At 42.6% G+C, this 26,594-nt stretch overlaps 1 protein-coding gene across 8 annotated transcripts in view; it reads right to left on the bottom strand.

Moving 5' to 3' along the window:
* PROM1 (prominin 1) overlaps window positions 1-26,594 on the bottom strand; it is a 317,825-nt gene that overhangs the window by 101,253 nt on the left and 189,978 nt on the right. For all 8 annotated transcript variants that reach the window (XM_073574622.1, XM_073574619.1, XM_073574616.1 and 5 more), the window contains 4 exons: window positions 23,461-23,678; window positions 23,263-23,337; window positions 20,566-20,629; window positions 9,170-9,329 (listed from right to left, as the gene is read on the bottom strand). In XM_073574622.1, the coding sequence (XP_073430723.1) occupies window positions 9,170-9,329; window positions 20,566-20,629; window positions 23,263-23,337; window positions 23,461-23,678 (517 nt within the window). The remainder of the gene's footprint in view (window positions 1-9,169; window positions 9,330-20,565; window positions 20,630-23,262; window positions 23,338-23,460; window positions 23,679-26,594) is intronic.

Here is a 26,594-nt window from a genome sequence, read left to right on the forward strand (position 1 = left end):
TAGATTTATAAAAACCCAGCATCCTCTAACCTTGTGCCAAAAAACAACATCCATGGGCTTTTCTAATCAGCTGACTAGCACTCTGAAAATGGTGAAGGCCCACAAAGCAGGAGAAGGTGATAAGAAGATAGCAAAGTATTTTCAGGTTGCCCTTTCCTCAGTTCGAAATGTAATTAAGAAATGGCAGTTAACAGGAACAGTGGAGATCAAGATAAAGTCTGGAAGACCAAACAAAATGTCACTGAGAGCTGCTCGTAGGATTGCTAGAGAGTCAAAGCAGAACCCCCGCTTGACTACAAAACACCTTCAGAAAGATTTAGCAGACTCTGGAGTTGTGGTATATAAAAGAACATCTAAACTAGCCTGATGCATTTTGGAAACAAGACCTGTGAAGCGATTAAGTTAAAATAGAACTCTTTGGCAACAATGATCAAAGGTATGAGAAAAAAGGGCACAGACATTCAGGAAAAGAACATCTCACCAACCATTAAGCATGGGGGTGGATCAAACATGCTTTGGGGTTGGGCTGCAGCCAAAGACACTGGGAACATTTTTACAGGTAGAGGGAAGAATGAATTCAATGAAATTTCAATAAATTCTTGATGCAAACATAACTCCATCTATAAAAAAAGCTGAAGTTGATAAGAGGATGGCTTCTACAAATGGATAATGATCCTAAACACACATCAAAATGCACTACAGACTACCTCAAAAGGCGCACACTGAAGGTTTTACAATGGCCCTCACAGTCCCCTGATCTGAATATCATTGAAAATCTGTGGCTAGACCTCAAAATAACAGTGCATGCACGTTGGACCAGGAATCTCACAGAACTGGAAGAATTCTCCAAGGAGGAATGGCTGAAAATCCCTCAAACAAGAATTGAAAAACTCTTGTCTGGTTACAAAAAGTGTTTACAAGCTGTGATAGTTGCAAAAGGGGGTACTAACCATGCAGGGTGCACAAACTTTTGCATTGGCCTATTTCTCTTTTTGCAGTTTTTAAAATGTAAAAAATTGCATTTTTTTTTGTTGCCTAAAATACATCACGTTTCCAGATTTTTGCTTTATATAAAGATTCCAAATGTCCCCATACAGCACAGAACATACTTTAGAGGTGGCTGTATAAAACATTAAGTAACTTTACTCAAAATGACTCTGAGATGAACTTAATTCCTGATAAATATATGCAAGAATAGCTGGCCCGGAGGAGCAGAAGTTCCTCTCAGGCATTTAGTCACATCATACAGATCACATCTGTGTGTTTTCTCTCCAGTGTTCACTATATGCACAGGTATCAGCTGGGAGAGCAGGAAGACACTTACAGAGCACTTAAAGGGTAACTCCAGCCATACAGTGTCATGGTGCGGATCTGGCTACGGTGACATAAAAGAGTGCGTGGCTGGCTGCAGAGGATGGCGCTTTGATATGGTACATTCATTCTTGTATCACATATAGTGCATATGTCATAAAACCAACAATATATATCTTATGTACTGAAGTTTTTTTTGCTTTTTATTTTTTTTTTTATATATAAATGCATGTATTTTGAGCTAAAAATATTTTTTTCCAATTGGGGTTTTATAAAAACTGTTGCACCATTTGCTTTTGCAGGCTCTTTGTTTCACTGTACGTTTAACTTTGATGTGGTCTGTGGTCAGAAAGCAGCCAAGAGGGGCTCAGGAAGAGACGGATAAAAGAATTACACATTCTTCTTCAGACTGTCATGACGAGTTGACTGACAGATTCTCAGTTAACAGAAGTTGACAGAAGTGCAGCCATTTTCCAGGCCCGCACTGTGTTTTTAAATGTGTGGTCTTGGTCGCATCACAGAATAGCAGACAAGGCCATGCAGCATGCGGTGCAAGGCCGTGCCTGATGAATGACATCACGCAGCGTGCCTGGCACTGCCTGTACCTGCCGGAAGGATCTCCAAGCAACAGGGCCGGACTGGAGATGAGTAGCATAGCAAGAGGTTAGCTCTTTAGTCGGCATTATACTTTAGATATGGAGGCTGTAGGGCCATTATACTTTTATATACGGGTCTGTGAGGTCATGAAACTGTATAAAGGGGGCCTGTGGGACCATCACTCTGCATGTAGGGTGTCTATGGGGCCATCATTCTGCATGTAGGGTGTCTATAGGGCCATCATTCTGCATGTAGGGAGTCTATGGGGCCATCATTCTGCATGTAGGGAGTCTATGGGGTCATCATTCTGCATGTAGGGAGTCTATGGGGCCATCATACTGTATTTGGGAGTCTATGGGGTCATCATCATTCTGCATGTAGGGAGTCTATGGGGCCATCATTCTGCATGTAGGGTGTCTATAGGGCCATCATTCTGCATGTAGGGAGTCTATGGGGCCATCATTCTGCATGTAGGGAGTCTATGGGGTCATCATTCTGCATGTAGGGAGTCTATGGGGCCATCATACTGTATTTGGGAGTCTATGGGGTCATCATCATTCTGCATGTAGGGAGTCTATGGGGCCATCATTCTGCATGTAGGGTGTCTATAGGGCCATCATTCTGCATGTAGGGAGTCTATGGGGCCATCATTCTGCATGTAGGGAGTCTATGGGGCCATCATTCTGCATGTAGGGAGTCTATGGGGCCATCATACTGTATTTGGGAGTCTATGGGGTCATCATTCTGCATGTAGGGAGTCTATGGGGTCATCATTCTGCATGTAGGGAGTCTATGGGGCCATCATACTGTATTTGGGAGTCTATGGGGCCATCATTCTGCATGTAGGGTGTATATGGGGCCATCATACTGTATTTGGGAGTCTATGGGGCCATCATTCTGCATGTAGGGTGTCTATGGGGCCATCATTCTGCATGTAGGGTGTCTATGGGGCCATCATTCTGCATGTAGGGAGTCTATGGGGCCATCATTCTGCATGTAGGGAGTCTATGGGGCCATCATTCTGCATGTAGGGAGTCTATGGGGCCATCATACTGTATTTGGGAGTCTATGGGGTCATCATTCTGCATGTAGGGAGTCTATGGGGCCATCATTCTGCATGTAGGGTGTCTATGGGGCCATCATACTGTATTTAGGAGTCTATGGGGCCATCATTCTGCATGTAGGGTGTCTATGGGGCCATCATTCTGCATGTAGGGAGTCTATGGGGCCATCATTCTGCATGTAGGGTGTCTATGGGGCCATCATTCTGCATGTAGGGAGTCTATGGGGCCATCATTCTGCATGTAGGGAGTCTATGGGGCCATCATACTGTATTTGGGAGTCTATGGGGTCATCAAACTGTATGTAGGAAGGCTATGGAGCCATCATACAGTGTATAGAGGCTCTGTGGGGCCATAATACTGTATATAGGATAGCTACGGGGCCACTATACTGTATATAGGTGACTATGGGACCATAATTCTGTATACAGAGGTGTGTGGGGCCATCATACTGTACATAGAGGGATGTGGGGGATACGATTCACCAGGCATCGCAATGCAAGATGATTTACTTATATGACGATGTGATGTAGCAGCTACACAGAAAACACTTTGGCAACGTGACCCCTTTCATGCTATGTAACCCCAACCTAAATTTAACAATGCAGCCCGGGCACAAATGGGATTTTTCTAAGTGGCCCTGGACCCCACTTTACTTTCAGGCCAATCAGCCCTTGTTATTTAAAGTGACATCCTCAGGAGCAAGGCGGCTCAGTGTGGTCACCTGCAAGGAATCAGCAGCCCAGATATATTCACAACTCTTCTTAGCAAATAGAATAGCAAAAAAAAAAAAAAGCTAAATTTTTTTAAATCTAAAGTTAAGATTAAAAGGGAATGAAGTACAATCAAAATTTCCCAGAAAATCAAGTCTGGACAAAGTGTCTGAAATATCAACATTCATCTCATAATTGCCAATTTTACATTAATGTGACTACCAGCTGAATGGAAATTAAGCTATTTGATATCTGTATATAGTTAAAAAGACTGACGCAAACACACTTATACAGTTACAATCAAAAGTATTCACCCCCCATTGCACATTGGGTTTATTAGAAAAATGTACAAACTTTCTACTGTTTGCAATAAACCAATGAAACAAACAATAAGGTCAACACAACTAATATAACAAATGGCTTCTCAAAAGTGTACTGCAGTCTCAAAATGATTTACCCCTTTACAAGTCTCTTTCCTACTTAGTAGAGCCCTTCTGGCTGTTGTAACCTGCTATAAACGTGATGTCTAGGCACATACAAGCTTCTTGCAGCGTTCCTGAGGATTCTTAGCCCATTCCTCATGGTCAATAGCCTCGAGATCACTAATGTTCTTGGTTACTAAGAGAGCGGGGTTGTGAATGCGGTAGTCACATCCATGGCCTCTTGAACTACCTACTATAGCGGACAGGATGCTGAGTGCCGCTCACCAGTGTCTAGGTCTCTCTGGGTTCTGTATTTAGATTCCCTGCATGAGGCAGGAACGTGCATTTACATTTCTTCTGTTGTCAGCTCTTGGTTATCAGGGCTCAGAAAAAACTGTCTGACAAGGTACCCAATCCTAGCAGCCCTTTCACTCTACGCCTCACCTCTAGTCGGGCCTAACTCTCTTCAACTGCTAAGGCTACTTTCACATTAGCGTTTTTTTGCGCAGTGCATCGTGCGCATAAAAAACGCAAAGAAAAACGCATGCAAACGCAAAAAAAAACGCTTTTTTTAGCATCAGGCGTCAAAAAAACGCAGCGTTGCTTGCGTTTTACATGCATTTTTGCATGCGTTTGCGTTTTTATGCGCATGCGTTTTTAGGTGTGACATTTTTTCAATTGTCTAGATCACATTCCAGACTTGTTTACCTCAAAAACGCATGCGCAAAAAAACGCAAGAATGTGCAAGACCATGCTCACGCATGCGTTCCCATAGACTTCAATGTGTTGCTTTTGCGTATTCCGTGCGCAAGCGTGCGCATGCGTTTTTTTTACGAGACAGGGCGGACCAAAAAAATGCAACATGTTGCGCCTGGCGCGAAAGACAAAAAAACGCATGCGCACGAAAACGCAAGTGTGCGCAAGACCATGCGCACGTCATGTTAAATATAGGTGCGCAGTGCGCATGCGGACGGGTGCGCACGATGCGCTGTGCACAAAAGCGCCAATTTGAAACCAGCCTAACTCTCTCTCTGGTCACCATAGTGAACAAACATAGTAAAGATATTGATCAGACACCCTCCAATACAGTCCCTTGGTTACCCTTATACCGCCGCCTGGTGGTCTCCAGTGGTATTACAGAGCAACAACTTATGTTTATCCTGCTAGAATGACACCAGGCAATACGTCAAAGCATTTTTTTCTTTTTTTTAAAATAAACCAAAACTATGGGTGATATGAGTCAACATATTCAACAAGGGAAGGGCAACTGCCTACATCATCAGAACATTAGCAAAAAAAATGGAGCGTCCAGCCCAAAAATAATAAACAACATGAGTATTCGAAAAATACCAATTTATTGTAAATTATTAAAACCAACAATACAAGACAAGTAATTGTAGATGAGTGCAAAAAAATAAAGGAGACAAACATGCCTGGTGCATACTCAAAAAATGCACGTGTCCAGCATAAAAGAAACTCCTTTCACGGAATATATGTGAGGCCAGTGGTTTATATTGTAAGGAAAAACGTAAACCCCATGTTAAATCCCGATCAGGAGCGATGGTAGTAATGGCAAGAGGTTAAGTTAGTATCCACCATATGATCCCTCTTCTAAAAGTGCCCACTGAAAGGAGTTTCTTTTATGCTGGATACATGTGCATTTTTTGAGTATGCACCAGACATGTTTGTCTCCTTAATTCTTTTGCACTTATCTACAATTACTGATTTTGTCTTGTATTGTTGGTTTTAATAATTTACAATAAATTGGTATTTTTCGAATACTCATGTTGTTTATTATTTTTGGGCTGGATGCTCCATTTTTTTTTTGCTAATACCTCAAAGCATTGAATTATTCCACAGGCTCCTATAAATGCAGAAAGGTTTGTAATGGCCCTGTCTGGGTCATTACAGATTTGGAATCATTCACCTGCAGTTGTACGCCTACAAGACAGGCTTTTAGAAAAAAGACAAAACAACATCTATAAACCGCCCATGGATCAGTCATAGCTTCCATTCTACATTTTCAAGTTATTCCAGAGGAATCACTGTCCTGATTCATAGATCTAGCCCATTTCAAGTTCTATCCGCTAACATTGAAAGGGACGGTGGACTTGTCACTATTGACTGTAGAATATTCTCGAAGGAACTCCTGTTGATAGCGGTCTACATCCTCCCTCCAAATAACAATAATGTGATGAAATTAATACCAACACTTTAGGATTAAAGTCTCTTTTTTAATTTGTAGAAGACTTCAAGAACATTATACATCCATATTGGGATAGCTATAAGATAAATCAGGCCATGTTTGGTAAACTACTTATGGAAATGTCACTCATCTGATCTCTGGCGAGTCAAATACCCCCACTGCCCGACAGTTCTCCTGCTCCTCCAAATAACATGAAGCACTGACATGCATGGATCTATCCCTGAGATCAGAACATGTCCTGTCCTTATAAATTCTATACAGTATCTCCCTAGAGCAGGAATGTGGAACCTCAGGCCCGCGGGCTGTGTACGGCCCTCGATGATCTTGTATCCAGCCTCTGGGCAGAATCTCAGTGCTTGGCCCAGCATTTGTATTTTCCCGGCCGTCTGCCCTTTAATTTCTTCTTGTTCTGTGCACACATTGTCCACTACTGAATGCTGAGGTGCGTGCAATGAATGATAACGTCCTCGCACCAGTGTCATCGATAGGGATTAACTTTTTGGGTGGAGATAGCACAGGAATTGTACAGTCCAAGAAGGATGGTATAAATATCCAAATGGCCTTGACAGAAAAAAAGATTCCCCACCCGTGTCCTAGAGCCTTACATGCCTTACTGTTGTGCCTTTGCTTATTACCTAGACTCGAGTCATCCCTCACACCATGGATAGTTGATCCTTTCTGGATCCAAATCATAGATGACAGGTTATTGACATGCACTCTCTAGCAGTATTTTCAGGATAACACTGATTCCGTGTCTACGTGGTGTGGCAGATCGGCTCAGTTGTCTGCACAGAGGTAGACACAGGAACAGTATCTTCAAATCTTCCACTGGTTTATTAAAAATACTGCATAAACCAGTGCAACGCTAGCAAAACAAACCTGGCCTTCCTGGTCTAACAGGAAAACAAAACATAAAGTATGGCTCAGTCCTTGTTGCTATGGGAATCCGCCTGCTTCAGGCAGGAACAAACGACACAGGGTTCAAATTCCCTTAACAAGAAAACAGCTCCAGAGCTTGCACTTCCAGGCCCACCCCACACTGAGTGCTCTAGAAAGCTGGGTACTTATCCTCTGGACTCCTCCAACTCTACAGCTATTCAATCAATCTAGAACTAAACATGGCTGGTTAACTCCTTTCATCACTTGGTGTGCTTGAGCATTTGCTATGTTGCTACTACTGAAGCTAACACCCCTCGTGAAACATACCTCCCCTCCAGTACTTTGCTAGTGACATTGTCACAGGGGGATTTAGGGGACGCCATGAAGGCATGTCTAAGGAGAGTTCTCATAGAGGATATCCAAAACTAAAGCAAAACAATCTGGGGAATTTCTCCAAGAACATTCCAAATCCACTGAGTAGCAGGTCATTCTCTCTGGAATAGAGGGAGATCGATCAGTACGGAAAGAGGCTGTGAGGCAGTGACTGGTGTCACATGTAGTGGTTGCTGTGTGTTTCCCCTAGGATGCGCATGGAGGCGTATTGAGACCATGGGAGTGCATTACAGTCACAGGTGTAGCTGTGGTTGCAATGCAGAATAAAAGTGAGTATAGGTCTTGGACATGCTAGTTGTCCAAGACAGATTTAGGGAAAACCTGCTCTGGTTTTCAATGTGCTCCACGGCCACAGATTCCAGTTAAAAGCCCTGCAATAAAGGGTTTGGGTGTGTCAGGGTCAGTTTGGTGTTTGCTAGAGTGCAGAGCAGGAGGGTCTGCAGAGCTCCACCTGTGTGAGGCAACAAGAGGCAAGCGGAGCCAAACAGCCAAGGGAGTTGAAGGGCCTGGCACCCACAGCGTACATGGCGGTGCAGTCACCCGCGGCAACGGGTCATGGAGGTGGACTGGCGTGTTTAGCGACTGTAATCTGGAGGATATGTGTCCGGCTGCGAACAGGATGTGGACTGTCTTGTTCCTGGCTGTGATCCAGCTGTGTACTGGAGGATATTGTGGGCTGTGCATTTCTGAGAGTATGCTGAAGCATTAAAGAGACTTTTGTTTTGAACTTTGCTGGGTTACTGCCTCATCACTGCTCAGTGTGGATACCGCTGCACTACAAGGTATATAACTAACACCTCAAAGAAAAAGCAAAAAATAAACGAGCCCCAACAGGGCTCGTTGGGCGGGGGGGAGCATAACCAGCATCCACTGCTCTGTGCACAGTCCCACAGTACCTGTCCCTACCTCAGCTACATAAAAGGTACATCAATTTACATGAACCTCTTGAATTTTTATACCTATTATCTGAGTCTGGTCTTCAGAACTATTGTTATGCACAATACTACATAACAATTACAAGCATCCTTTTTTACTCCAGTACTCCGGATTGTGTCCCCTCCATCCCCTTCTAACAATGGCTGCACTTAAATAGTGCTTATGTCATTTCTCAGCATAACAAGCAATAAATTTGCATTTGCTGAGTTTGTATGTTACTGGCCCTTACTTTAGGGGTTTAGGAAATTGGGACATTGTCTACATTATTTGTATTAATTCTAATTATTTGCCTTTATATAAGTATTTATTGCTGCTGGTCATCCTCCCCCTTCAATTGGAGGCCCCTTTTGCCCTGCCTTTTTATTTATTGCTATTAATTGTTTTAAATTGTTAAGCAATAAAAATATCCTTTCAAATATACCTTTTGTCTTTCCTCACTTCTTGTCTTTTATGGCATCTTACCATAATAGATTACGTTTATAGTGTATCATTGAAATGACCCTGGCAGTCACTAAATCGGACTATGGGAATAATAACCCCACCAATCATTGTATCTACATTAAACACCTTCTCTGTGACTAAGTGCTAATTAGAAATAATCAAGTCTCTAGATGCGAACAGCATAGATAGAGCACAATAACCATACCATACCTGTAAAAGTCATACTGTTCGATTACAGGATAAAAGTCCCGGACATGCATCTCACTTTGAGCTAGAAAGAACGTGAGGTTGGATAGTACTTGATTGACTGGGATCATTTTGGAAAAGATTGTGATATTCACTCCGATAGAATCCAAAACGTTCTTTACATCTAAAAAACAACAAAAACACAAATGGAAAATCAAAATTTCCTATCAATTTTCGGCAATCTTAGATGACACAGCTTTGATTAACCACATATCCTAAAAAAAAAAGAAGAACATGTAGCTCTCCAAAACTGTAGGTCCAAAGGCTGCCCGTCCATGTCATGTATCAACTGATGATTAATAGAAAGAACTCACAAATGTATCATGAATGAGGAAACGGGGCACGTGATGAGTAATGGACACGGCACACACTAGACGTACTCAACTGGTGTTTAATGAAGTCAGGCGATAAAGTCAGAGTTCTCTTTATCTTTCACATTGAACATCTCATAAACATACATTTTTTCGGTTTTGGAATTTTAGGTATTTTTCTGCCTGTGGGATCTATTTCCAAGCAAGGTCTGTCATATATTCTGCTAGTGGTGTTCAGACTTGAAAGGGGTGTGTAAACAGTGACTTTCTGTAATGTGTGAACTTTTATCATGCTACACTGATAAAGTTCATGGCATCGATGAGTTACACAAGTAGATTTCATAAGCGTCGGACATCCCTGTCAAGATGGAATATGAATTCTATAACAAATGTATTATAGAGATTGGAACCAGATATAGCTAAAGTAGGAATCGGACCCCAAAAAATGGTTTGAAGGGTCTATTTCATACCTATACTTTACATACTAAGCATCTTTTCACTTTTCCGTGGACTCAACTCTTCAAAGCATTTAGGAGCCTTCTGCAGATCAACATTTATCCATGGGTAGACATACCGCCGGTTCAACTGGTGCAGCTGCACCGGGGCCCAGAGGCTCCAGGGGACCCCTGCAGGTCGGTTAATAATGAGGGCAATCTGGCTGGTTTCTCCGGGCCCAAGGCTCTGGGGGGCCCCAGGCCAGATTGCCCTCTTGTGCGTTGGGCAGGGAACGATCCCAGCAGCTCCGCTGCCTGCAAGAGAAAATAGCAGGAGCGAAGCAGCAAGGATCCATCCTGGTTGGCGCCCGCGTTTCCCGTCTCTGACACAGAGAGCAGTGCCGCTGGATTATGTCATTCAGCGGCCGGCTGTGCAAGAGTGAGGAAGCGCGGGCACTGGTGATGCTGCGGACAGGTGAGAGGTGGTGTGTGTGTGTTTTGTATGTATGTATATGTCTGTGTGTGTGTATAGAGATGAGTGGTGGTGGTGTGTGTGAGTGCTTGCATGTGTAGCGCTGCGGGAATATGCAATAGTGCTATATATGTGTGTGTGTGTGTAGGTGGAGGAGAGGGGAATAATGGGGGTGATGGGGAGAAGGCAATGATGAGGGCGATGGGGAGAAGGCAATAATGGGGGTGATGGGGAGAAGGCAATGATGGGGTGAATGATGAGGTTGATGTGAGAAGGCAATGATGGGGGTGATGGAGAAGGCAATGATGGGGTGATGGAGAAGGCAATGATGGGAGTGATGGGGAGAAGGCAATGATGGGGAAGGCAATGATGGAGTGATGGGGAGAAGGCAATGATGGGAGTGATAGGGAGAAGGCAATGATGGGGGTGATGGGGAGAAGGTGATGGGGTGATGGAGAAGGCAATGATGAGGTGGTAGGGGAGAAGGCAATGATGGAGGTGGTGGGGGAAAAAGAAATGAAGATGGGGTGGGGGGAATACAATGATGGTGGTGTAAAGGGCAATAATGGGGGTGGTGGGGAGGATGAAATGATGGAGGTGGTGGAATGGGCAATGATGGGAGTGGTGGGGGAGAAGGCAATGATGGAGGTGGTGAAGAGGGCAATGATGGGGTGTGGGAGATGACAATAATGGCATGCAGGGGAGGATGACAATGAGAGGTGTGGGGGATGGGGATGGGAGGAAGGGGGACTTACAATTGCCTTAGGAACAGGGGGAGGTGGAGTAAGACATTATCACTATTAGTATATAGTGTACTCACTTATTATGTCTAACACACTCCCTTAGTATATAGTGTACTCACTTACTATGTCTAGCACAGTCCCTTAGTATATAGTGTACGTACTTATTAGGTATAACACAGTCCCTTAGCATATAGTGTACGTACTTATTAGGTATAACACAGTCCCATAGCATATAGTGTACGTACTTATTATGTATAACATGGTTCCTTAGCATATAGTGTACTCACTAATTCTGTATAACACTATCCTTAGTTACATAGTTTCCTCTTTTATTATGTATAACACCGTCCCTTAGTACGTACCATCCTCTCGTTATACATGGTGCCGTCCCTTATAATATATCTTCCTCTGCTGTTATGTATAGTGCTGTCTCTTACATGGTGCATTCTTGTTAATTTTATTATTCACAACACCCTCCTTTATTACATAGTCCCCTCTCTTTTTAGATATAAAATGACTGCTGATCGAGGAGCCGGTGACCAGATGACCAGTCTATCATCTCCTCCATTAGAAAGGAAGCTTTCCCATGCTCCATCAGCCATCATTGCATTATACAGCTAACAAGACAGGACGGTAAGTAATAAAAAACATGGCTCTATATAATCCAATATGTAAGGGATGGTACTGTACATAACAAGAGAGGCACTGTATAATAAGGGAAGGCAATACACATAATAAAGGAGACTAGGTAATATATATATATATATATATATATATATACACACACACATGTATGTGTGTGTGGCTATATATATATGTAGCTTTGTTGCCATAAAAGGAAGGGGGACCAGACACATTTCTTGCACAGAGGCCCCAAGCGGTCAGTGTCTGCCCCTGCATTTATCAACACCCTCTATAACAGGGATGCACAAACTTTTCTGGTCCGAGGGCCACATTCTCTTGTTGAATCACTCCCAGAATAAAACTTATATGGATCTTACAATATTAAACACTTTTCGTCTTATCAAATGTATATTCCATAAATGCCTAAAAAATATAGTAGTTCAGAAAGTGGAACCTGAGCCTATGGGAATAATGAGGGTCCACTTTTCCCTTCAGCTACCACTTACAAACGAAGGTGCAGCCAGGTATATTAGTCTCTGAAATGCTGGAAATCCAACCGGGGACCAGATTAGTCCAGCACCGCCACCATCCGGCTCTTCCCAGCGCTAATGCAGGTGACTGACCGGTCTCTGCATAATACGTGCATAAGGTGAGACCTGTCAATCACCTCTAGCAGTGCTGGGAATTGCCGACAGGGGGTAGCGCCATACTAGTCTGGTCTCAGGTTATTGGCCATGGTCGGCTCTTTAAAGTATATTTTCTCTGAAATGTCTCAGAGAATAATATACCTAGCTACACTTGTGCAACCCAACTCTAATTCATGTTGGCCATGGTTTGTGCAGCATCAATCATTTGTGAACGTAGCTCTCCCCATTGTAGAGTTAAGTGGCACAAAAAGATCCAGAAGCTTAGATGACAACCTGTAACTCACGAGAATTTTTCTGGCATGACAAAGAGGAAACAAGGAATCCCAAACAGCCACACACAAACAAGCATGTCTGTATCTCCATGGATGGTCACCATGCAGAACGGCACATGTGGCCCCCAGGCTGCAGGTTGTGCACCCCTGCTCTAGAGTTGAATTTAACAAGTCCAAGGGTGTCAAGAGTTGCCCATTTAGTACCAGAAGAGAGGGCTCATTTAAGGATGGCAGGCAATTAACAAATGGTCCATTTAATTTTTGCTTGTATCAGAACTTTGGGGGTATTAATGAGTAAAGTCCACCAGTAGCGTTGCTTTATTTCAGTATATTAGACTCTAATAAAAATATGATTCATGTTAAGCGCACGTGATTACTGTAGTTTCCATAAAGGGACTTTGTCAACAGGTTTTTGCTATGTAATTTGAGAGCAGCATTATGTGGGGCAGAGACACAGATTCCAGCGATGTGTCACTTGCTCAGCAGCTTCCTGTAGTTTCAATACAATCAATGTTTTATCAGCAGGAGATTATCACTGCAGGACTGGATGTTCTATGCCAGGCAGTCCAGCTTTGTGTAACCACTCCCCCCAGCCCTTATTGGCAGCTTGCTGACAATATACAGCATACACAGAAAGTTGCCAGTGGTGTGGGCAGGGTCAGAATTCTGAGTTCTGACAGACCAACAGCAGAGTAAACAGGGATTTTATCACAACTGCGCCAAGCAGCCTAGCAAGTGATAAATCCCTGGAATCAGACTACATCATGATGCAATTAAATCCCAAAGCAAAAATCTAAATGTCTTTTAGTTTAAATCAGGTTTTCAAGTTAAAGGGGTTTTCCCATGAACAAATGTTCATTTTAATCAATAGATCTTGGAATAATATTTTCCACAATTGGCTGTGTTTAAACAAAATGTCCCTGTGCTGAGATAATCTTATAACTGTTCATCTACTGTGTGCTGTGTAATGGCTGTGTCTGACCATACAGGAACATGGTCTGATCATACCACAGCTCCTGGGCAGGGGAGGAAGCAAAAGAGTATACAGACAGGACAGCACAGGATCACAGCTGATTCTTTCTGTGAGGTAAAACATTGTTTAAAAACAGGTAGTGAAATGTTTTACCTCACAGAATCAGCTGTGATCCTGTGCTGTCCTGTCTGTATTCTCTCTTTTGCTTCCTCCCCTGCCCAGGAGCTGTGGTATGATCAGACCATGTTTCTGTAGGTCAGACACAGCCATTACACAGATTTACCATTATCTGGCCTCCCCAACCAAACTCTTCATATACTTTAAACAGTTCCTGACGTTGGTCATATTTTTAAATCATATGTCGGGTCCTTAGTTTCTTTGTGGGCTCAGGAACGGAACCAGCATCATTCCCAGCAGATATCGCCTGGGTTACACAGTCATTATCTGCCATCAACAGCAGTGAGAAGAGCAGAGCTCTATGGGCCCCGTCACACATAGCGACTCACCAGCAATCCCGACAACAATATGACCTTGTCAGGATCGCTGGTGTGTCGCTACATGATCGCTGGTGAGCTGCCAAACAGGCAGACACACCAGCGATCAGGACCAGCGACACGCGGGTAACAAGCGTGCGCGTCACTTAGTTACCTGCAGTGTACCTTAGATACCAGCGGGCTGGCGCTGGGAGCTGGTAGCCAAGGTAAACAGCGGGTTTCTAAGCGCCCTGAGGCACTTAGAAACCCACTGTTTACCTTGGATATGAGCTGGGAGCTCACCGATTGTTGCTCTCCCGCTGCCACACGCAGCGATGCCTGCTGGCCAGTGGGAGACCAACGATCAAAAAGAGTCCAGGGCTTTCGAGAACGATCAGCGATACCCGGCAGGGTGACTCAGCAGCGATCTCGCTGTGTGTGACGGGGGCTTTAGCCCGCTGCTGATAATTTCTGACAGTGGTATCTAAATTGTGTGGTCCCGGGGGTGGGGGTGAGTCATTCACCATTTGGATTTTTTTTTCCTCCGTTTTCCAGTGCATTGAAGCTCATTCCTAAAAAACACAGTTACTATGACTTACAAAAGTATTCACTCCCTTGGCATTTTTCATGTTTTGCTACCTCACATCCTGGAATTTCATTGTTTTATTTTTTGAGGATTTGCATCAGTTCATGTAAAGAACATAACAACTATGAACATTTGGTTTTCTTTTTATTGTGGAGGAAACAACAAATTCACCCCCTTAAAGTCACCATGGTCACCACCCATCTTGAAAAGTTTGCCCCCTCCCATATACTAATGTGCCACAAACAGGAAGTTGATATCATCAACCATTCCATTTTATTTAGGTGTATCCATATAAATGGCCCACCCTGTCGTGCTTTTATAATAGATATGGTAGTAGTAGTGATTGTGTTGGCGGCCGCCATAGTAGCAGTAATAATAATACTGGTAGTAAGAGTAGTAGTAGTGGTGGTAGTGGAAGTCATAGTAGTGATATAATAATAGAAATGGTAGTACTAGTGATGGTGATCATACTAGCGATAATAATACTGGTAGTAGTGTAGTAGTAGTGGTGGTGGAAGTCCTAGCAATGATAGTGGCAGTAGTAGTAATGGTGGTGGCCATAGAAGTGGTAGTGCTAGTAGTAGTAGTAATGGTGGTGGCCATAGAAGTGGTAGTGCTAGTAGTAGTAGTAATGGTGGTGGCCATAGAAGTGGTAGTGCTAGTAGTAGTAGAAATGGTGGTGGCCATAGAAGTGGTAGTGCTAGTAGTAGTAGAAATGGTGGTGGCCATAGAAGTGGTAGTGCTAGTAGTAGTAGTAGTAATGGTGGTGGCCATAGAAGTGGTAGTGCTAGTAGTAGTAGAAATGGTGGTGGCCATAGAAGTGGTAGTGCTAGTAGTAGTAGTAGTAATGGTGGTGGCCATAGAAGTGGTAGTGCTAGTAGTAGTAGAAATGGTGGTGGCCATAGAAGTGGTAGTGCTAGTAGTAGTAGTAATGGTGGTGGCCATAGAAGTGCTAGTAGTAGTAGTAGTAGTAGTAATATACTCGGGCAGCAATTGTGATTAAAGAAAGCTCTGACTTTCCGCGTGGCATATAAGGGACACAGTCTCCGGAGAGGATACATTATCCAGGAACAACTTACAGGGAATGGCTGAGTAACATTTCCAAAAACAGGTCCGAAAAGATTTTTTTAATAATAGGAAACAAAACAAGTTATTAGTCACAAACCAACTAAACAGAAAGAGTAAAAATAGATAATGTAAAACGAAGGGAAATAAGACATTTTCAAAACAATCCTTGAAGAAATCTATACAGTACACGATATACTTTATATACAATGCTAGTCTGCGCTCTGGCTGTGGTAGTTTGGTCTCAGTGCCAGTATCTCCATCTGAACAGTCCTTTAAAGTTTTTACAGCTTTACGATAAGACAATCACACTTCTCCTTTGCCGATCAGACATCTACATGTGGGTTACAGTGTCCTCCAGAGCTGCACTCACGGTTTGGCTACATTGCATTTTACCTGCAGCTTTTTTTTTTCTTCTTTTGCACCACTTTTTATGCACATTGAAAGCTACTGATTTCAGAAATCTCACACTTTATTTTTTTTCCTGACCTAATTTGAAAACTGCCGCGTTTCTGAAATCTGCAGCGTGTCATCTATTTCAGCATTATTTTTCATCAACGTAAAGCAATGAGAATGCGAATACGGTAAATGCTGCAAAAAAACCCAAAACAAAACAACACAGCTAGCATTTTGCGGCATTTTCGTGGCGTTTTGATGAATACTAACGTTTTGTAATGTGTACTGTAGACAAAACGTACATGAAATCTACACCCAAGAAACATTGCACGAAACGATGCGAAAACACAGTAAAAGCATTTTTACTGCCTAGAGAGCAACTTTTGGCTGCAGATAAAGCGCTGCGTGTGAACGCGGCCTTACGAGGACTGTAGAGGTGAAATCTTCCAGGGTCCGCTCTAGAGATTTGCTTTCTAGTAAAGTGTATTCTTAATCTGACATAGTAAAAAGTTGTCCCAGCTGTGTTGTAAGCTGTTTGTGAGCTGCTTGTTGAAAACCAGCAGAATTATACAAGATGTAACACGGGCAGTGTAAGAGAAGATACTTCTAAAGTAACTCTTGGCTTTTTTCTATACATCCTTGCATAGTCCATGCAGCTATTTTTTAGTCATACTTTTTCTGATATTGCTGTATAATAACCAGTCTGACAGTCGCTCGCTACATCTCCTGAATGGTACATCTGATCTCTTACACAATATAACATTTGTCGCTTCTGAATGACAATTTTCTTATGTGGTTGTGGATTGGACCTCCTCATGCACCAGGACCTGATGAGACTGTTACCTTTGCATTGCCTATATTTAAGAGACCATCTAATGTATAACTGGGCAGTTAGGCCATTAAAAAGTCTAGAAAAGTTGGATGATAATATTTGGATGAGTTTTAAAGGCAGTCTGCTTGTGATTTAAAGGGAATCGGTAAGCAGGTTTTGTTATGTAATCTGAGAGCAACATGACGTAGGGGCATACACCCTGATTCCAGTGATGTGTTACTTTCTGGTCTGCATGTTGTCATTTTCATACAATCACTGTTTTATCTGCAGCAGATGTAGCAGTGCTCGGAATGCTGAGCCGTGTACAACCCCGCCCACACCACTGATTGGCTGCTTTCTGTGTACACGGTATATTGACAGAATGTTGCTAATCAGTGATGGGGGTGTAGTTGGAGTAGGAGGTACGAGACACCTAGTCCTGTAGTGATAATCTCCTGCTGATAAAACACTGATTTTGTTGAAACCACAACACAGCCTAGTAAGTGACACATTGCTGGTATTAGGCTCTCAGCCCCTACATCTCGCTGCTCTCAGCATAGCAAAAACCTGCTGACAGATTCCCTTTAAAGAGGATCTATCACCATACTTCACAATTCAAACTGCATACATTATTAAATTAATCTCTTAGGCTTGATGACACTGATGTACTTACTTTGAAAATCCAAGTCAGAATGGCTGTATAACTATGATATTCATACAAACATTTATGAATCTAACTATAGAATAAATTTATTTATAGAATAAATTAGATCACAAGTCCAAGCGTATTCGACCTCCATCGAGCCTGACTGATAGCTGCAGCTTTTACTCAGCAGCGTGAGATCTCAGCAACAGCAGGGAGGAAAGACATTGAGGACCTGTTCATCAGGCTAGGTGGGCAGAAACGGAGAAACTTTCAGTAAGGCTACTTTCACACTTGTGTTTTTTTGCTGCGCGTTTTTTGCGCACACAAATGCATGAAAAAAACGCATCATGCGTTTGTGTGCGTTTTTTTGCGGGTTTGGTGCATTTTTTAAAAAAACGCATGCATTTTTTGCGCATACGTGCGCTTTACAATGCGCATGTATGTGCACCCATATACTTTAATGGGTGTTGTGCTGTAAAAAAACGCATTGTGTGCGCATGCGTTTTTTGGGGGCAAGTCGGACACACAAAAAATGCAACAGGATGCATTTTGTGCGCCCGAGCGCACACCGCAAAAAAACGCATGCGCATACAAACGTGTACGTGCGCATATGTATGCGCACATATGCGCACCCATGTTAAAGTATAGGGGAAAAAACGCATGCCTTTTTTTGAGCTAAAAAGCAGCGCAAAAAAACGCAAGTGTGAAACCAGCCTAAGGTTTATAAAGTCATTCTGAGATGGATTGGTAAGTAAGCACACCTGCCACATCAGGTCTAAGATCTACTTGACAAGTGAGTACAGTTTGTGTTATGAAATAGGGTAACAGATCGGCATAGTTGCAAGTGATGGTTTTCTAACGTTTGGGTAGATCTGCTGTAGAACGACTTGCTTCATTTGATTTAAAGAAGTCAAATGTATTTCACAAATGATTTACAGGATTTTGCTCAGGACTTTTAAATATTAAAATTAATAAATGATTTGTATCTAAGAGACAAGGGAGAAATCAATAAAACAGCAGCAGAGACAAAGCTAGAGAATGCCGGGCTCCGAATCAAAAGCTATATCTGCCAGATGTAAACGATGTCACGAACGGCTGTAAATTGTACTGCCATCCGGTGCAGCATCCACAGACACAGTAATGATGGTATAGCGCCAGCTAGTGGGGTGTAATTAATATGATGTCCTTCCTCCTGCAGCACCTGTTCATGCCATTTTTTTTTTTTTCCTCATAGACTGTAAGCTTGCGAGCCAGGCCCTCATTCCTCTTGGTATCTGTTATGATCTATGTGATTATTGTTATTCTGTAATGTCTATTGTCTGTATAAATCCCCTCCGAAATGTAAAGTGCTGCGGAATATGTCGGCGCTAGAGAAATAAAAATTATTATTATTATATTATTATGCCATCACTGTACTCCTATGCTTCAGGAGGGATTAAAGCACCAGCATATTTAAAGGCCCTGTATTATCAAAATGGCCATCAAGATCTGGTATCCAGGTTCCTCAGAGCAAGGCAGCAGCAGGGAAATCAGAATTTCCGTGGCTGCCATGAAGAGACCACGTGGGCAATGGAGAGGACACATAGGCCATGCCCACAGGGAATCATGAACACTTGTATTCTTCAGATTGTGCCTGTATGGACTCTTTTCTTGAAACTACTCCCAGTTGTAAAACACAATATTATTAATGTCTCCAAAGGGTGAACCCAATTGTGATGTTCATTGGAAGCGACTCTATACTATACAGTGACATACAGATGCCTTACGTACCTTTGGCCATCTATAATGAAGGTCATCCTGTGCCAGCAAGTAGGAAGAGGGCGCTACTGAGCTAGGCTTTCACATGTCTCACCTTCATCTGGAGGTCAAACTCCAGAGGTGTAGTAAGGAAACATAACTATATTTATTGGGAACCTACAAGCCACCCCGGAGTAGGGACCAGGGGGAGAGTTCAGCCTCTGAAAGCCATGATGCTACCCTATAATTGGAGCACTAAAGTCACACATTGGAGCCATATTAGATTATGTACTTTGTATTTGTGCATTTCATTCTAAAAAGAAAAAAAAAATGTTAATTTATCTGTTACCTAAATAATTCATTTTTAGCAACAGAGAGGATGGAAGTTTTAAAAACTTGAAAGGAACCTGTCATTAGGATTATATATAAAGGTGCTTTAATGCAGAGTAAATCCTCACCTTTCATGTAGAAATCTGATATGGTGTTTTAGAGAAATCCATTGGTGAAATTGTATCGCAAGTGCAGTGGGGCGGAACGTTGCTCTCCTGCCTCTCTCCCTATTCCTCGCCCCCTGCCTGCCTCCTGTCTCTGATTGACAGGTCACTCCTGTGTCAGTGAGCTGCCTCCCCTGACAGATCTTTCTCAAGTGCCTGCGCAGATCGATGCGCTTGTCTTGTGACATCATGAGGTCTTTACTGGGCACTCACCGCTCCGGCGCTTGAAAGATTTATCAGTCAGGAGAGGCAGGTTACTGGGAAAAGAGTGACATATCAGTCAGAGGCAGGCGGAGGCGGGAGTTGGGAGAGATGCAAGTGCACTGTCACATCGCGGTGCACTTGCAATTCATTAGCATAAAACATCAACACTAGATTTCTCAAAAAAGGATTGCTACAAGAAAGGTAAGGACTTAGTCAGCATTTGCCCTACAAGCAGATATTAGCGGTGTGGCTCCATACTTGGCCATGTGCAAAACGTCTTATCCAAAATCATCATCATCCTGTGCCCAGTACTGTATAACATTCCGAGAAGTGATCAGTGAATGACTGAATACTATGTACCATGAAGGATACAGTCTAACGGGGTCCTAATGCCGGAGGAGATCTATTGGAATATCCGTATAAATGACATAAGACGGTATCATTAGTGCCACGGTAGAAGAAAGTCACTCACCTTCCTCTATGTTTTTAGTTTGGTTTTGTACCATTTTTGGAGTGTTATTGAAAGCAGCATAACCCTTAGGGAAGAAAGTAAAAACAGGTTAATTAAATAAAAAAAATGCAAAATGGGTTGCACAGGTTGCATACAGTAACGTAGATTACCCTCGTTTACTTCAATGGAGCCGAGCTACAATATCAGACCTAAGCCTTGGACAGGTGTGGTGCAGTGTCGATAAAAAAAAAATGCAGTCATACTTTTCTAATTTTGGACAATCCCTTTAAATTAAAATTGGAGATTTTTTGTTTCATAATTATGACATAGGTACCGTGTAATGCAATATTTCACCAGGGAAGGCGCTGCAGGCAAACGTAACAATTGCAGCCAGGTAATTGCAAGAGGTCAGCAGAACACCACAAGAAACCCGATTTTAAGTGTAACCTTTACAGCAGAAATATATTTTCCAAGCGTATAAATTTTTAAGTGGTGAAAGCTAAATATTTCTTTGTTAAAATTAAGTCATTTTGATGCAACACCAATGGATGTGGTAGACACACAGTAACAGCGCCCCCTTCCTACCCTCTTTCATCCTATTGAATAAGGAAGAACTGGCCAACAACTAGAGATGAGCAAATCAAATCAATATAAACCAAATTTGTATCGTATTTGTGGGAATTTTCTGAACCTGATGAACTTGAACAATTTGCAATTCACCCAGAGCAAATTTCCTGAAATGCGAGCTGTCATTATACGTATCGAAAAAAAACTGCATCAGCCAGAGAAGAATCACATGACCTCTGGTGCTCCTGGGTGGGCTTCCCCATTATATGTAGCAGCTATCGCATCCCATGGTATAGCTCAGCCAGTTAGAAGGGATTGTCATAGCCACTATAAAAGCAGAAGCAGGAAATATAGAAACCATATTGAGGGGAATCTGGATATTGAGAGGACTTCACAGCTCACAGATTAACCATACAGAGGGGTGTAGCATCATGATTGCCAATTGTGCAACCACGATCGGAATCGTGCAAGAGGGGGGTCCGCTAACACCAGCACATATTTTGCTCCAGCTACAGAAGAGGACGCCTCATGTCGGTTGAGTAAGGAAAAGTAAATAGAATTGCTCGTATTTTTTTTTTTTTTTTTAAAGAGTGGCAGAACAGGAGATATTATACCATGATGGAGGATATTATATCAGGATGAGGGACATTACTACTGGATATTACTGGAAGGGGTCCAGTAAGGAGGACAATATATCAGGAAAAGTCCCAGGATGAGGGTACATTATACCAGAAAGGGGCCTAGGATGGAGTACAAAATACCAGGAAGGAACTTAAGATGGGGGGGTATTATTACTGAAAGGCGCTTTGGATGGGGACTTTTATTACTAAATAGGCCTTGGATGAGGTGCATTATACTAAGAAGGGGCCCAGGATTGAGGATTTATATCAGAAAAGGGCTCAAAATGGGGGACATTACTGAAAGGGGCCCCTGATGGGGGACCTTATTACATGGTGGGCTACAACATATGCATTTATAGGGTGTAGAATGCTACACAGGCCCAACCTGCAGTTGGGGTCCAAGGTACATGTTTTGTATCGGGGCGCATCGGACTTTGCGTACACCACTTGCCGCAGAGATAGGAAGTGAAAGCCATAAAACTTTGAAGACAGTTTACCAAGTGTGTGTCACAGCACAGCATGGAAGAAGATTAATGTGTGAAGACTAGGCTGTTGGTTACCATCCATTTATCCATAGACTTGCAGTACTTTCAGTTTGCCGTGAATTACATTTTGGGGAAAATTTCAGAAAAGCTAGTGTTCTGCCCATTCATGTGCAGCAAGAAATTTCTTAAGTGCTGTTCCAGCTATGGCCATTAGATGTCATAGTTGCTCTTCTCTTTTCTGTTCTCGGATTTTAGAATCCTTTCCCTTTAATAGTTGATCTGTTTAGAACCGCCTTTTCATCTTCCCAGGCTAGGAAGTTGTAGCCATTTTCCCCCGGATCCCTAAGCTACTCACACGTGTCCTGCTCTCTGCAAAATCACTGTTTCTGTCAAGCGGATTCCAGTGAGGGTTTAATACAGTTATTTGTTTGCAATGTATCTGTGTTAGCTAGCCTTAATGCAGCCCCCGTGATATGTGCAATGTGTTCAAGCTCCTTATAATGCTCTGGCACTGCATGTTAGATAGATGCATCCCTGTTCAGGTAGTGCAATGCTGGCAGCCTTAAGTTTCTTAGATATCTCTCTTCACTGCATTGTGTGTTGTACTACTCAACCTTTGTAATAATGCTGATACTGATGTAATAGCACCCTGTATTATTGTGTTGTTATCTGCCAGTACTGATATATTGTACTGTCTGTTTCCTTATAGCTTTTACCCGATCTCATCCACAATTGTGTTCACCAATCTCCTCCACTATATCATCTGTTATCATCTACCATTGTTGTTCACATCATCTCAATAAATATAGACTTAAGCACTCATAGAGTCTTTTTACTGGGAGTAGATGAAGGGTTTAGCCGTATGCTGGAATCCACACAGCGTCATATGTGGAAGAAGGCAGAACAGCTAGCGAATTTCAGTTTAAAAACATTAGCTCATCTCTACTAACAACTATTTTGTTTTATGCTGGAGTTGTGACTAATGCTTTATTAATATCTGCCTAGAACTACTGGAATATCCTTGTCCTAGGCCTTCAGCATCTCACCTTCTGCACCAAGTTACTGAGATCCGTCTTCAGAACGATGTTTAATTTGCCAAGATGGTGGCTTAGGTCTGGTAACTGCAAAAAGTGATTTAAGATAGCATCAATTACTGAGTGAGGATCCATACAATAGCATATTATTTAGAAGGATGGTCAGATTTTAGTTTTGGAGTTGATTTATTGGTTCTTTATTTAACCTACCAAACTGAAGTTGGCATTGACCCGTAGCTGGGACAGCGAGCTCTTGATCTTGTTGCAGGGAATCAGCGCCACGTTGGTGAAGCACGCTGGGTCGCTCAAGGTCGTGTTTAGTTGGATCTTGGCATCTGTAAGGTTTTCATGAAGTCGGTCCATTGCCTCTTGAAGGACTTCCATAGAAACGCTGATGTTCTCCAAAGCTTCCTTTGTTTCCTTGATTGCTGAGAATACAAATATGGCGGTAAATACTTTATTAGAAGCCTAAGCCTTACTAAGAATGCATCATTTGGTTTCGCTCATCCATCAGGTCTCATCACAATGGTCCAGGTTCAATTGTAAAATTCTGAACGTCCTGCTCTCCCCAAATTGGGCCAACCAATAATAATAATACTAATTCTTCAAACGCCAATATATTCCACATCACTTTACAATGAGGGAGATCACACATAAGTACAATGGCAAGTATTCTGGACAAATGAACAAACAATGTAACAAAAGGATAGAGATCCCTTGCTCTTAAAAAGTAACCATCTTTGTAATTTTTTCATAAATTAATAGTAAACAGAAAATTAGAAACTTTCCAATATATCTTATCAGATAAATCTGCTTCTTTCTCCTCCAGGACTCATCTTTGATTCTCAAAATTCTCAATTTGTATTTAGTGAATCCAGCTCCTCCCCCTTTTCCCTCCATAGAATTTTAAAAGCACCAACTGTCATCTCCTATCTCTGTAATGGTAAAACCTGTCTTCCAAGTGAATCCAGAATTTTTACCAATGAATTGAGAGTGAAAGATCAGTCCTGGAGGAGAAGGAAGCAGATTTCTCTGATAAGATATTTTATATAGTTGCTTATTTCCATTTGTATGTTGATCTATAAAATAAGAATTAAAATGAACGTTACCGTTTAAGAGCTTACAATCTAACTGGAATGGGAAAAGTGATACAATAGGTACATGGTGCTAATTTAATTTATTAGACAAGCCCCTTGTGTTGGCACAGGGAAGATACATAGAATTGCACAAATGCCTCACCAGTCCGTATCTTGGAGCCTACAAAGATGTTAAATCTGGAGCGATGTAACGAGGGAAGCGAATTGAGAACAGACTAGAAGTCAGGTTGTATGTTCGCCTTCGGCAATAGTTGTATTAAAAAAAGAGCTTTTTAGCATATTCTTCTCTAATTTTTCTAGCCACTCTAAAGCTGGTAATGTTGGGAACAAATCTAATTGTAAGGGACAGTGAATTCCATATAATACGTGAAGTACAAGAGAAGTCCTGCAAATTGGTGGAACCAGATGTGGTAAGTCAATGACATGTGTCAGGTCAATGATATAGTGATATTATTCTTAAAGGGAATCTGTCAGCACGTTTTTGCTGTTATCCGAGAGCAGCATAAAGTAGGGGCAGAGACCACGATTCCAGTAATGTGTCAATTACTGGGCTGCTTGCTGCAGTTTTGATACTGTTTGCTGTTCTCTGAGCTCTATATAACCCCGCCCACACCACTGATTGGCAGCTTTTTGTGTACACTGTGCATAGGCAGAAACCTGCCAATCAGTGATGGGGTTGTGTGGTTACTATCACGCTCACGCCCTGACTGGTGGACGTGAACCAGGGGGTTGTGGCCCCACTGTGCCAGAAACCAGACTACCCTGGAAGGGGCATGTGTTGGGAGTTCATTTTCCCCTTCACTACTGAGGCCCGAGGAACTCCCTCTTCTGGTAAAGAAAGGTAGTGAGCCTGATTATCAAACACCTGAGCCTGATTATGATGACTGGCTGAGTGGAGTTACTGACTGGATATAAGGCTGCCGACGCCCTTCTGCCCTGCGGGTGATTTCTCTGTGGGATCCTTGGAGACCAGTCTGAATTCCTGCTCTTCTAAAGCTAAGTTTTCTGCTCGGCTTTTTGCATTTGTGCTTTGACTTTGTGTTGCTTTGTTTTTCTGGATTTCTGCCATTCCCTGCTGGGGTGTGCTGAATTCCTTTAGCTCTGTCTTCTGAAAATACCTGAGTGCTGATTTAGTTTTTGAAGCCTAACTCGTCAGGGAGCTCCGCGCAGCAGGTTAAAATTGTCAACTCTTTGCTGCATGGTGATCCCCAGGATTGGGCGTTTTCTTTGAAACCAGATGATCCTATTCTGACTAATGTGAACGCATTTTTTCAGGCCTTGGGGTTGTTGTATGACGAACCTAATGCCATTGATCAGGCTGAAAAGACCCTGCTGGCATTGAACCAGGGTCGAGATTCTGCAGAATTGTACTGTCAAAAATTCCGAAAGTGGGCAGTACTTACTACCTGGAATGATAATGCCTTGGCTGCTCTCTTTCGGAAGGGGTTGTCAGAAGCCGTAAAAGATATTATGGTGGGATTTCCTGTTCCCTCTGGTCTTGACGATTCTATGTCATTAGCCATTCAGGTTGATTGGCGTTTGCGCGAACGAGAGGTGTTGCCACCTGTTGAACAAGTGTCTGAACCTATGCAATGTGATAGAGTTTTTTTCCAGAGAGCAGCGTCAGGAGTTCAGAAGGCGTAATAAGTTGTGTTTTTTCTGTGGAGATGCCTCACATATTATTTCTGTCTGTCCTAAACGAGAGAAACGCTTTGCACACACGTTTTCTGTTGGTGGTGTTCAAACTAAGTTTCTTTTGGCTATTACTCTGATCTGCTCCCTGTCCACATTTTCCGCCAAGGCTTTTGTGGATTCGGGAGCAACCCTAAACCTAATGGACTTGGATTTTGCTAAACGTTGTGGATTTCCGATGACACCTCTGCAGACGCCTATCCCTTTGAGGGGGATTGATGCTACTCCTTTGGCTAAAAATAAACCTCAGTTTTGGACCCAGGTGGTAATGCGGGTCGCCCCAGACCATCAAGAAAATTGCAGATTTTTGGTGTTGCATAATCTGCATGATACTATTGTTCTGGGGTTTCCCTGGTTACAAATTCATAATCCAGTTTTGGATTGGAAATCTGTGTCTGTGGTGAGTTGGGGTTGTCGGTGTGCCTTTAGTGAGGCTCCGGTGTTTTCCACCTCTCCTCAGTCGCATGATGTTCCTGATTATTTGGCGGACTTTTATGATGTATTTAGTGAGAATGAGTCTGTGTCTCTGCCTCCTCATAGGAGTTATGACTGTGC

The sequence above is a fragment of the Dendrobates tinctorius genome, unplaced genomic scaffold (assembly GCF_039654945.1).
Source record: "Dendrobates tinctorius isolate UK_male_01 unplaced genomic scaffold, ASM3965494v1 ptg000039l, whole genome shotgun sequence".
NCBI lineage: Eukaryota > Metazoa > Chordata > Amphibia > Anura > Dendrobatidae > Dendrobates > Dendrobates tinctorius.